This window comes from Coenobita brevimanus, chromosome 84 (genome assembly GCF_032717465.1).
Source record: "Coenobita brevimanus isolate Jiangsu-jjx chromosome 84, ASM3271746v2, whole genome shotgun sequence".
Classification (NCBI taxonomy): domain Eukaryota; kingdom Metazoa; phylum Arthropoda; class Malacostraca; order Decapoda; family Coenobitidae; genus Coenobita; species Coenobita brevimanus.
In genome coordinates this window covers 6,022,255-6,036,325 of record NC_137037.1, presented here as the reverse complement: position 1 = coordinate 6,036,325, position 14,071 = coordinate 6,022,255, and the positions used below count along the sequence as shown (strand labels likewise).

Below are 14,071 nucleotides of genomic sequence, written 5' to 3'. Positions count from 1 at the left end.
GAAAGTGGCTTCATTATGACAAATAAAACATTGCCACCATCAATGAAACCAATAAAGGTCTCTCTCTCTCTCTCTCTCTAACAGACACATACACACACACACACACACACACACACACACACACACACACTTTCAGGAACAATTAGTTAATTATAAGTTTACACCTTTTACATCCTCACAGTATTATGCACTCACAACTTGTATTACTTTATCACAGGCACCCTTTATTGCTTTTTAAAAAAATGAAAAACTAAGGTTGCTAATCAAATTATTAAGCACTGCATGTATTTAGAACCATCCAAACCTGTTGCTGATTCCCAGTCTTTGCGTCAGACTTTTATTTTCCATTCATACCTTCTTCTGGAATTAACTGGAAATATATACATTATCTTTCCTATTCCTGGGCGGTTAAAACCTCTCCAGACTGCACCGCAACCCACTCCACAGTTTAATGTAGACTGAAAATTTGAGAGAAAATGTGTTATGCAATTTATATGCTCGTAGGTTGCACTGGCTGCTGCTTGACTAAGTCTGTGAATCATGATTTAGAGGAGGAAACATGGAACTTAAATCTTACGTGAAACGGCTCGACTGGGACCCAAGTTACGCCCTGTTTTATGGCTCTGGAAGGGGAGGAGTGGAGAGTAGGAGAGAACGCAGAAGAGAAGGCAGAGCGGGGAAAGAGGAGGAGGAGGAGGAGGAGGAGGAGGTGGGGAGGGCGCCACATTTCCTATGCCACATTTCCTACAAGACACATCTACAAATTTAGCCGTTTTTAGAGTAGTGACATATTTCCTACAGAGATACAGCATATCTCCTACACACAGTAGGTGTAGGAAATATGCTGGGTACTAAGTTGTTATGTAGGAAATGTGCTTGACACTTGTTTTTGTGTAGGAAATATGACCGCCTATGTGTAGGAGCTGCGGCAGTATGGTGCATCCGGCATAACATGAAGCATTACAATGGCACTTTTTTATTTCTCACTAAAACATACGTATATAAAATGAAACATTACAATGGCACTTTTTAAATGAAAACCTCAAGCCTGTCATGAATGGCAGTACGACAAGTGGGACATGTTGCAGGGTTGTTATTATCTGCTGCTGACACAAGGATAGCTGTGCAATCTGCACAGGAGGAAGCGTGTCGGCGGGGCAGAAGAACAACTGTCCTTTCCCTTTGCCTTAGGCAGATGCTGCACCGAAGTTCGGGAGAAACATCTTGTGCACCAGCTCCGTTATTGTCAGGGCCCTGATGCTCATCCCCACTCTCATCAGCACTGTCTCCAGGAAGCTGAAATGATGAAACAGAGCTATCACATGTGTACGCGACAGCACTGATGTATTGGGTCAAGGTGTATGTTCCAATCTGTAATTTTTCTTTCAAGTTTTGCCTGCGCTCAATGTTTCTAACAAACTTCTCCTTTTTCTGACGAGTGATGTCCAAGCCAGCATCCACACGTTCAATGTCCTTAGTTGTGTCTGTTATCAGATTATTCAGATATGTTAGGAAAGTGTAGATGTTTGGCTTGTGCTGGCGGACAATGGTTTTCAGTCTGCTGTGATATGACTCTGCATCATTGTTAGTTCCACGAGAAAATTCGAAGACAGATATCCGTTGTGGAGTGACTTTTCGAATCCAGTACTCTGTGATGTAGGTTTTGAATGCAGTAACTTCTGCCTGGGAATGATCATTCACGTCAAAATTTTCTTGGAACAGAGAGTCAACTGCTTCATGCATCCGATTGGCTGGCACATAACTTAGTGTCATGATCTTTTTGACCCACTTATTAAACTGCTTGTTGTCGTTGTAAAGATCAGTTAGCCCCAGTTTCTGAATTTTCCGGTACAGATTTTGTGAAAAGTGGAACTGACAGCCCCCTATCTGAACCTGTGGCCAGCAAGAGCGAATTGCTTTACCAGAACTGCCTTCAAAATCACCCATTGCATGTTCGGGATTCAGGTTGGGGATGAGTTCCTTCACTTTTTGCATTGTGAGATCATACAACTTGTGAGACTTTGAGGTCATCAGTGTGAAGATGAGTGGGAATGAATGACCTTTGTAAAAGCCAAGCAATGTGAAGAGCTGGTAGAAGAGTGTAGGCACAGTGTAAAAAGTACCGTCAAAATTCCATTCCTTAATTGTGGTCAGCAGTGGTACCAGAGTTAGAGAGTAAAAAATCATTGCCAAATGACCACTTCCCTGATCTGTGATAACAGATCTCAGGTTTCCGTCAAAGGCCTGGGGCTCTGGGCTTTCTAGAATGTTGGCACACTCCTCTGGAGTATGTGGTTGCCTCGGTTGAATTCGGCGCTTGTCTCGAAGCATGCTGCGCTCTACAGATGAGAAAGACACATCTGCTCCATGTGGGTGATGTCTTGTTACCCGCCTGAAGATCTCGGAGTTGCTGGTAGAGCCCACTTCCTCAGCAGCCTTCCTCTTGAGAGTGTTCCTCAGATCTGTTGCAGCAAAGTCGGATGCTTCATGGTTGTGACCTTGCGTTGCTCTGATGACACCAGTTGTCTGTAAAATATGACTGCCTAATAATTCGAACAACACCTTACACCACCACCACCACCACCACCACCACCACAGGACAACACCTCACACCACCACCACCACCACCACCACAGAACAACACCTCACACTACCACCACCACCACCACAGAACAACACCTCACACCACCACCACCACCACCACAGAACAACACCTCACACCACCACCACCACCACCACCACAGAACAACACCTCACACCAACACCACCACCACCACAGAACAACACCTCACACCACCATCACAGAACAACACTTGTGCATAACTTAGATGGCGCTAATTATTAGATGGCCTAAATTATTATTTTTTATCAATATGCCGCGTGCAATTAGTAAGTACTTGTCAATAAATACAGGAATATAAGCACCTCAGTAATTCTGTACTCAACATGCTGATTAAATCTCACCAAGCTCCCGGTCTATAACATTTTACAACAATTTTTACCTCCGACAATACGGCTCTTCCTCCACAGTTGGGGTGCTGAATGCAACGCAGGTACAGTTTGTTGTTTCTGGCCACATTTCGGAGGTACCGGAATCCAGAGTTGTCTTTGTAAACCACTGCATTGAAGCGGATGTTCCCCTCAATACTAGCCATGCTTGGTCCAGGAGCAGTGGAGTACAAGGTTCAGAAATGCCGTCTGTCCCGTCGAATGGAGAAACAAATACTGCTGGATCGAGACTAAACTCGACTCATGTCTGAATGTGAACGATACTTTTCTCCCTATTATGGTTGCTCCATAATACTGCGCAGAACGGACATATAACAAGCTAAGTACTTGTTGACTGGTCAAGGTCGTCAGGAGTGTAGTGAGCCAGAAGCGCCGAGTACAGAGGCGCCCCGATAGGGGGGGGGGGGGGCGCTACACAGTGTAGGAAATGTGACAGAACAGATTATTGTGTGTAGGAGATATGCTGTATCCTTGTAGGATATGTGACAGAACAGAAATTTGAGTGTAGGATATATGCTGATCTCTGTAGGAAATATGCCACTACTCTAAAACTGCTAAATTTGTAGATGTGCCCTGTAGGGTACTCAGTTTTTGTGTAGGAAATGTGCTGGATACTTGTTTTTGTGTAGGAAATATGACCACCTATGTGTAGGATATGTGGCAGTACTCCAATTATTGTAGATCTGTAGGAGAAGTGACTACGCCCCGGTGGTGGTAAAGCGGAGACGGGAGAGAGTAAAAGACAAAATGGGGAAAGGTACAGAGGTAGGAAGGGGATAAACAGCTAAAGAGGAGGTTAGAGGAACAAAGATCGGAAGGAAGGCCAGGCTAGAATGCACTACAGAAGACAGGGATGTGGAGAGGAAGGGAAACAGAGTAGGAGCGCGCAAGAGGGGTTTCGAAGTGAGAAGGAAAAGAGGCAATGAGGGAGAAAGAAAGAAGAGGAAAATATGTGGAAGAAAGGAGGATTCTCGGGGAAGCAAATATGCGGACACAATAAAAACTACAAAATTTCCCACGTGTCTCCTCCCTTCCTCTCTCACACATGCTTCTCATCACCACAAACGCACACTCTGTCAAACACGAAAACAAACTATCCTCCCGGTGTTTTTTCTTTCCATGATAAATGAAAACTGGCGAAACGTAACAAACGTCTTGCCTGGGCTATTGGGAGTTTCGAATCGTTCGGTTATTCAGCGATGTGTTCAGTACAAAATGGAGTAGTTATTTTGCTTAACCTTATCAGCTTGAAGACTTTATTTTATTGTATTAGTAATGCGTGCACATCCTTTTTAGATGCAGGAGTGTCTCTTAGAGCGGCCCATTCAGTCAGTCACACAATAAGATATTTAGGACGCGGTTTGCTTCACTGCTGTAGACTTCAGCGAAGCCCCATATAACCGCCCTCATGGTCTCTAATCTATCTAGTACTTCTGTACTTGTTTTCTTTTTAAAATTTAGGGTTGTCATCTAGTACTGCAAATAATACCACTGGTTCGAAAGTTTCCTGATCTGAATAAGATCGTCTGGCGGCAGCAAGAATCATATAAAATATACGTCTCGGTTGTGAAGGGATACAACAATTAATGTAACAATAAAAAAAAATGCAATAATGGTATAATCAGGCTACCTGAGGAAGGTCCAAACGGTAGTATCTTCATTATAAACTATTTTAATACGTGGGTATCATGGAAATAAAAACCCATACGATCAAACCTGTGAGTGGGACCGTGTAGACAGGTCCCAATTTCGGATGTTGATTTGTGTAACCCAGGCGTGGTACGTTTCTATGCCTTGCTGCTGAGTGTGCTGTGTAACGTAACATGCAGACCAACCACAGCTGATCCTCACAACTGATCCATAAAAGGTAGTCAGAAAATATGGCCTTCTCTTTACTAATACACCAGCAACACAAATGGACAAAGTAATTCAAGTATACCTGGTGACTTTATGGATTGACAGTTCCTATACAGGGCTGACACACACACACACACACACACACACACACACACACACACACACACACACACACCATGTCTCGCGAGAGCATTCACGCAAACACACACACACACACACACACACACACACACACACACACACACCATGTCTCGCGAGAGCATTCACGCAAACACACACACACACACACACACACACACACACACACACATACATACACAGCCTATATGCCTATATAAACGCACGGGAACGGAAATACCTGAACAAACTTAAACAAACAACACACACAGGAAACAGTATCCAAGTAGTAAATGTATTCATGCAATATAATGTATTTTATCGTGAAGATAATTTTGTGGCTTCTTTTTCAATTACATTGAGTGACAAGCCAAATGGTTTCCTGTAAGCCAAGAAACCATTTACAACGCTGGGTGGTAACCATATAACCAAACCAGACCTGCTCCCTACGTGTCAACAAGTGGGTTGATGGAGGATTAGTGCCCCTCCCCGTAAAACAAATAACTCAAAGTCAAGTGGCCACCCCTTACGGGATAATGACGTCTGTCAATTGACAGATAGATAGACATCCCGAAATAGTGTGTATTCTCTCTCTCTCTCTCTCTCTCTCTCTCTTCAATCGAGAGAGAGAGAGAGGAGGACTTTGGAGATAACACTTAGCTGCTGACGTCGGTGTCGCGAAAAAACTGGAGACATATTGCCTTCCGTTAGTGAGTTAAGAGAGAGAGAGAGAGAGAGAGAGAGAGAGAGAGAGAGAGAGAGAGAGAGAGAGAGAGAGAGAGAGAGAGAATATTATTTTTCACGAGAAAACAAGAGAAACCATAACATTAGGAAAATGTAAGACAGATTGTGACTACAGGTGACGAACTAATTCTCTACCAGTGTACCTGCTGCACCAGCCTTCCTTGTACTGACGGGTGTTCAACAGCCCGTGTTCTGGTAAACCCTTCACCCTCCCTCCTCTCCATACCCCCCTCCCCCTCCTGTCTCACTCATCTCCAGTGCTCGACAACATGTGACCACTTCAAGCCTTCGTTTTTATCTTACTAATGACAGACAATTTTGCTTACTATAAATAAACCCTCGGAGTGAAGGGGTTAAGAACAAACTCCAATGCGCCCCCTTTAGCCAGTTAAACTATGTTCAGTTATTTCTTGCTAACTCCAAATAATTATGCAGTATTCAGCCCTGGAGAAACATCTGATAAAAACAGTAACCCCTCTAATTGAAGATGTTTCCCATAAGCTGAATAAAATTGTTTGGTTGCAAAAAAGATTTTCGAAAAACATTATAGAAATGAAGCTGAAGAATAGTACTTGTAACCATTACAGTCAAAGAGGTTTTGCGTTAACTGAATAAAAATTGTTTTGCTGTAACAACGATAGGATACAAGAGACGCCATCATACTCCGCAGGTTAAAAGCTGAAATTCTCATACAAACTTTCAGAAATGAGACTAATGTGTATATCAAACTCCAAATTAAAGTTGCTTGCCTCAGTCCCCGAGCTCAGGTCCTCATCAAGATTCCGAAGCATTTTGGAACTAAACTTACAAATTTTGTTCTTGCTCTTTTTAAATCTGAGCCTGGGTCGGTTATATGCACAGTCGCTTGCCATTAATGAAATATAACAGGACTTTATCCTTCTTGGAGTCGTGTCTAACCAGAGTGCCAGAATGATGATGATTCTTTTTCTACAACAAAAGTACCTCGAAGGGAGTACACGAAAGGAATCATGAAAGTACATACCGAATTACAGCAACTTAATTAAGAGAAGTACAGTACTGTATGTGAAGGATGTGAGACATTACATTACATCCGATAGAGGGAGAGTAACTAACAGCAACAGAAGCACAAGGCAGCACAGAAACAAAGGCACCGAGAAAGGACGAAGCATATAATGACGACCCAGCATCAGCATACTAACAGAAACACAACGAAAGATGCTCAACAGAATCATATACAAACACAACCATGGCACCAGAAGCACATTACTTGATACTCACACCAAGAGATGCACCAAAACAACGAAACAAGGAAACAGAAGAATATTATGAGAAGCACTTCACATTAAAGTCAATTAAGCACAGCAGCAGAGGCGCGGCAACAAAACACACACACAGAATCACAGTAACAGCACACACACACACAGGCAGCACACAGACTCAAGCACTGAGACAAGTGGGTCATTTAGTATGTTCTACCGTGGTTGGGAGGACAATGAGGTTACAGGAGACCATAAGCTTGCTCTCTAACAAACGGCCATGCACATTACATTGTATGCAACGGCATTACACTGTACAGTATTAGCTCCAATTGCAGCGTACTGGACCATGCTGCAGCCCTGTGCTGGAGTGGTGTGTGCAGAAATTCACAGCACATCCCCCAGCCCAAAAATTACCTTGCTACCACAGCATTACCTGGGGTCATACCACACACTACCACATACCACACCACACTGACATGCTTGAACAATGGCCACCACAATATATCACATTATCAAACTTCACCACAGCACGCCATCATTCGATTATATGTACAGTAGATGAAAGAGAATATTGGTCTGTCTGTCTGTCTGTTCTCTATGGAATGCATATAACACTCTCTAAACACTTCTAACAGGCATAACTTTTTACGACAAATTTTGATGTGTACATTGCAGTTGCTAAAGTGGTGTTTCTGACAGCATGTTTGATTTGTGGCTAGATATAGTGCTTTAAAAAATGACACAAATTTTATACAATTTGGAATTTATGCATGCGATTTACGGTCAGGGATATCACTTTTCACGCCTCTACTCACCAAAACCTTTGCATCCATGAAAATACTTCATCCATTACTGACTATACTCTTCACCCCTTTACTACGAGGAACTTTTCAGGCTAAATAAAACTGGCTGGCTATAGCAGGAATAAACCATTGGACATTTAAAGCGTTTAGGATGACTGTTTCCGGCCACTTCACTAAAAGCCATCCCTAAGCCTAATATACCGTCAAGCTTTTGGTGGTGGTAAAAATATAATGCAAAAAGGCGACATCCTTGAGAAGGTCAGGTGAGATTATACAGTTGGTCGCTACTCGTGGTCTGCTTATATCTCGTCAATCATTACTTTTACAGAATGACAACCACGGTAACCATTCTCACCTTAACGTCTCCCATTTACGGTTCTGGTGACGATTAGTGGTCTGCTGGTTCTGTTATCATAACCACCACTATTACAAAACCACAAACACGGTAACGACTTCCTCTATTACAAAGCTCATCAACTACCAGTTTTACAGATTCACAAACACAGCAACCATTTCTACCTATATATCCTTCAATTACGTAACCTGTACCTCATCAACCATTCCTCATACAGCACCCCAAATCAGAAACCTCTTCCACCTATACTGTATATCCCTTAATTACGGCTATGGTCACTACTATACCCATTTTACTTTAATTTGGCCTAAAACAGCCACCTCTCCATCTTGAATGCTGAATTGTAACAACAGATTAACCCTAGAATATGATGCTAATCATGAAGAGGTGCTACGGAAAGGATGCAGAACGGTAGCATTGTTCTTATCAGCTACAGAGCTAAGTAAAATAAGCTGCAAAAGGACAAAAATCTGGGCCAAGTTAAGGTGCAACAAGTATAGTGGTCTGCTTCTTATATAACGCCAAGGACCAATTTTGCATCCAGAAAAACCATTATGCTAACATCTCGCACCCAAACGAGGTCATACTGGGGAACGGGGAGACAGGGAGGAGGGGAGTAGCAGGCAGAGGAGTGAAGGAAACAAGAAGGGAGGAAGAGAGAGGGAAGCGTAAGAGGAGAAAAGGAAGAGATGTAAGGAGGAAATAAGAGATGGCGAGCAATAACGAGAGAAAGCAAAGATAAGAGTAGTATTAAACGAGGATTAGCAGGAGGGAGGCAGGAAAGGGCAACGAGCATACGAGAGGGAGGGAGAGATGAAGCAGGAACTCTGTAGGAAGGGAGGGCGGGAGGAAGCAAGGACTCTGAAGGAAGGAAGGATATAAAAGGAAAGGATTGAAGAGGAGAGGAAACGTGAGGAGGAGAGGGGACCAGAGGGTAGGAGGGGAGAGGTAGAAGAAAAGAGTGGATGGCAGGAGGCAAGGAAAGTGAGAACAGGGGTGAAAGAAACTACGAGCACAGTGCAGACTCAACACTGCGACTACGAGTAGAGGATTGCAATGGGAGGAGAGGGTTGGAACGAGGGAGGAGGAATAGAAGCCGGGAAGGGGAGGAGTGAAGGAATGAAGGAGGGAAAATATGAAACAGGAAAAGTAAATCTGATATAAAAGGAGCATTGGAAGAAGGGCAGTGTGGAATGATGGAGGAAAGAAAAGGAGGAGAGGACAAAGGAGGTAAAGACGAAAGGAAGATGGGAAAGAGACAAAGGAGGAAGGAATGGAAGAAGACAAAGGAGGAAGGAAAGGAGGGAGACAAGGGAGGAAGGAAAGGAGGGAGACAAGGGAGGAAGGAAAGGAGGGAGACAAGGGAGGAAGGAAAGGAGGGAGACAAGGGAGGAAGGAAAGGAGGGAGACAAGGGAGGAAGGAAAGGAGGGAGACAAGGCAGGAAGGAAAGGAGGGAGACAAGGCAGGAAGGAAAGGAGGGAGACAAGGCAGGAAGGAAAGGAGGGAGACAAGGGAGGAAGGAAAGGAAGGAGACAAGGGAGGAAGGAAAGGAGGGAGACAAGGGAGGAAGGAAAGGAGGGAGACAAGGGAGGAAGGAAAGGAGGGAGACAAGGGAGGAAGGAAAGGAGGGAGACAAGGGAGGAAGGAAAGGAGGGAGACAAGGAAGGAAGGAAAGGAGGGAGACAAGGAAGGAAGGAAAGGAGGGAGACAAGGGAGGAAGGAAAGGAGGGAGACAAGGCAGGAAGGAAAGGAGGGAGACAAGGCAGGAAGGAAAGGAGGGAGACAAGGCAGGAAGGAAAGGAGGGAGACAAGGCAGGAAGGAAAGGAGGGAGACAAGGCAGGAAGGAAAGGAGGGAGACAAGGCAGGAAGGAAAGGAGGGAGACAAGGGAGGAAGGAAAGGAGGGAGACAAGGGAGGAAGGAAAGGAGGGAGACAAGGGAGGAAGGAAAGGAGGGAGACAAGGGAGGAAGGAAAGGAGGGAGACAAGGGAGGAAGGAAAGGAGGGAGACAAGGGAGGAAGGAAAGGAGGGAGACAAGGGAGGAAGGAAAGGAGGGAGACAAGGGAGGAAGGAAAGGAGGGAGACAAGGGAGGAAGGAAAGGAGGGAGACAAGGGAGGAAGGAAAGGAGGGAGACAAGGGAGGAAGGAAAGGAGGGAGGGAGAGTCACAAAGAGGATGAGGAATATTGAGATTACAGGAGCATTAGTGGAGGAGGAGGAGGAGGATGGGATGGGAGGAAGAGTAAGGAGGGGAAAAGGTAAGAAGCATGGAGAGAGAGAGAGAGAGAGAGAGAGAAGAACAGAAGGTGGGGGACAGAAGAACTGGTGCGGGAGAGGAACAAAAGGTGGGGGAGTGAGGAAGAGAAAGTGGGGGAGTAAGGAACAGAAAGTGGGGGAGAGAGGAACAGAAGGTGGGGTCAGAACAGTAGAAGGTGGAAGAGAAAGGAGAGAACACTGGAGCATGGAGGAAATGAAGAGTGGAAGGGCATGAGGGTACTGAAAAAGGAAGAGTGAGGGTGTAATGAGAGAGAGGGGAAAGCATTGGAGGAATGGGAAATGGAAGAGTGGGAAGGCATGCGGGGATTAGAGGAAGAAGGGTGACGGTGAAATGGGAGAGAAAAGGGGAGAGAGGAACAGGAGGAGGAGAGTCGACCGGGTAGGGAAAAAAATAAAAGAGAGAAGGGGAGAACACAAGCAGGAGACGTAAGAGGTTAGAAGGAGGGTACTGAGGGAAGAAAAAAGAAGAGGGAAGGGAAGGGAAGGAGAAGAGGCAGAGGTACGGTGAGAGTAAGGGAATGAGGAAAGCAGCAGAAAGGGAGAAGAGGGACAGAAGTGGCAGAAAGGCTGGGGGAAGGTTGAAGTGCAGGGAGAAGACAGGAAGAGGGGAAAGAAGAGAAGTGGACAGGGGATTGGAGGGGAAGTAGTGGAAAGGGATAGGGAAGGGAAAAAGGGAAGATGGAGGGAAGAGAGTAAGAGAGGTGAAAGGGGATGAGAGATAATGGTAAGGTTTGGGGAGAGAGAGAGAGAGGGAGGGGGGAATCTCCTATAGAAAGAAGAAATGGCGAACAAATGAGAATCAGGAAAAGGGGAAAGGGAGGAGAAAGAGAGGAGTGGTATAAGGGGTGAGATGGAGTGAGGGGAGGGAAAATTGTGCTGCTGAAAAAGAAAGGGATTGGAGCGATGTGTGGGGCAATAATATTTTGAAGAGAAGCAAATGAGGAGAAATTAAGAGAAATGAAATTCATGAGAGAGGAGGAGGAAGAGGATTGAAGCTAGAGCCATTAAACTTGGTGGATTCAAAGACCGGCGACCTAAGGTGACATGCACAATATCAGTGACCTTGGTCTCGCCTGAGGCCAAAAACTGGAACTTTTTCGGGTAATCCGGATGTCACTTTTCCATGAAGCATTAAACCTAGAGCCACCAAACTTGGTGGACTTACAGACTGTAATGACCTAAAGTGATATGAAGATCAGTGGCTTTGACTTCATGGTCCCTATGTAGCTCAGCTTCTTGTAGGCAATGGGTGTGGAAAATTTTTCTTTATTAAAACTGTCCTGTTGTCCTTAGACAATTTTATGTTGCTCTTATTATTATTTTTGTTATAGAAAATACATCATCGTACACTGGGAAAACTTTCCCTTGATTACTGCGTATGACTTACCTGCTTATTATGTGTGTATTATGTATGTATGTATCTTACCTACTTACCGTGTATGAATGTAAGTAAACGTGTTGTGAGTTGGAGTCAGTCACTGTTTGGGCTGGGCTAACTTTTGAGACTCGTTGCTCTGGGTTCATGTGATGCTCCGACAGCGTGCATTACTTCCTTTACTCCATCTTTCTACATGTATATCACTGTCTATTAATTACCCTGTTACTCCATTAAATCCTCCAATGCGAGCAGGTTTAAAACTTAATCTTGTTACTAACAGATAATTTTATGCAACTCACGAATGTGGTCTTGGACGGATGGTGTTACGTAATGTACAGTCAATGAAATAACTATCTTCCCAGTTCCTTCTGAAGAATATTTACAGCTTACGAAGTACAGCGAAAATCCTATCTCTACTAGTGTGTGTTTCAGATGGTTCAGTTTTTCTGCTACCGCATGCATTCGTTAAACTTTGGGGAAATATTTACGTCTCACTGAAGAGTAATTGTAATATATGAGTATACCCTGTTTTCCCGGTATACTGAGTAGTTTTATCTTAACAAAATCCATAGACCATATCAATACATTATTCTAGGTCAAGTCAACAACGGCTCTTTCACTGGGGCATAATCACCAGTGGTTGTCTATTGAGTCCAGATGTCATAGAACACACCCCAGAAAACGGAACTAATTACCCTCACATATAATTATGTATTTCACACTTTCTCTCTGCTTAATATACACGGCCACATATTTCAAGATCTAGAGGTGAAAAAATGCATGAATACAGATACCGGCTGGAGACAGGTTTGGCACGCCACAATTTATTGCCTGGATGTCAGATACGTCGCAGAAATTTTGTACGTTGGCTAAAGGCAGTTCACATATTTATTGCAATATGTTTTTCATTTGTCATGGGAGTAAACTCCACTTGTACCATCATTATCATTGATTTACCAGTTTTTATTACTATTAAACCAAGAAACCCGAGATATGCGAAACTGCCCTGCTATTCTAGAAACAGTCGTATCACAGCAGTGAGTAAGGACGAGGTTTCGTGATCATCCTACCGTGTCAGGTAAGCTCAGCAGGAACTGGAATGACTAAAAACACACTGACAACGAGACACACAGGAATGCAGCGAAGTTCAGAGTTACAAAGGTGTATATGACTGCTATGAAAAAGAGAAGTATGGCCTAAAATAGTTCTATGTACAGTACGTGTGCATGAAACATACAGAAACAACAACTATGTCAGGCCAGACGAATGGCGAGGGAGCCGGCGTGGCAGGAAATTGTCATGCGGATATGAATCACTGGCAACCGAGAGGGAAGGAGAACCAAAAAATAATGACAAACGAGTATGAGAAAGAGACACGAGAAACTGATCGCGTAGAGACAAAAGGAGGGTGAGGGACAGAGCAGGAATACGAGGATAATGATTTAGTATCAGATACAAAATGAAGAACGAGAGAGAGAGAAACAGCAGAGGTTCGACGGCCAGAAAATATTACGTGACCTTTAAGACTACCCCACACGGCTGACTGTGCGTAGGATATATATATATCATTCATTCATTGCCAGACGCCATGTATCCCAGACGGGGTGGCCAATGGCTTAGAGTTAATTGTTTTACAGGGAGGGGCACTAATCCTCCACCAACCCCACTTGACACGTAGGGATGCCAACAGCATCTGGTGTTCCCAGGCGGTCACCCATCCAAGTACTAACCAGACCCAACGTTGCTTAACTTCGCTGATCGGACGGGAAGCGGTGTACTCAACGTGGTATGGCCGTTATATATATATATATATATATATATATATATATATATATATATATATATATATATATATATATATACTCTTTGGAATATTGTGATAACGCGTCGTATTAATGTGGTAAAAATTTGATGGAATGTGAAGGCTGAAGCAGAGCTGCTTATAGCCTTAAACATATTACTCCCACCCGCTGGATTTTTACGCTGAACTTATAAGACCCAGCTATGCGGTGGAAATATGGCAGCAGTTTGACATAAATAATAAAAGACTAACCAGATATAATGTGCTTAGCTGATCCAGTGTGGGTGCTTGGTGATGGGGTGGTGGGGTGAGACGGGCATGGGGGAGACGAGTGTAGGTGAGGTTGTATAGGAATTTGAACAGAAGTGATATTTTGGTGGGACTGTGTGTGTGTGTGTGTGTGTGTGTGTGTGTGTGTGTGTGTGTGTGTGTGTGTGTGTGTGTGTGTGTGTGTGTGTGTGTGTAAACATTCAGCCTTATACACAAACCT

The 14,071-nt window shown here is 44.1% G+C and overlaps 1 protein-coding gene and 1 non-coding gene across 2 annotated transcripts; both read right to left on the bottom strand.

Annotated features, from left to right (window-relative positions):
* Nucleotides 1-1,029: 1,029 nt before the first annotated feature.
* LOC145410064 (uncharacterized) lies at nucleotides 1,030-3,155 on the bottom strand. Its single transcript, XM_080280278.1, has 2 exons — nucleotides 3,003-3,155; nucleotides 1,030-2,526 (listed from the first exon to the last, which is right to left on the bottom strand). The coding sequence occupies exons 1-2, from the start codon at nucleotides 3,153-3,155 to the stop codon at nucleotides 1,030-1,032; spliced, it is 1,650 nt and encodes a 549-aa protein (XP_080136404.1).
* A 10,306-nt stretch (nucleotides 3,156-13,461) lies between these two features.
* On the bottom strand, nucleotides 13,462-13,580 carry LOC145410273 (5S ribosomal RNA). Its single transcript, XR_013899238.1, has one exon. It is a non-coding gene; the product is annotated as a 5S ribosomal RNA (ribosomal RNA).
* Nucleotides 13,581-14,071: the final 491 nt, after the last annotated feature.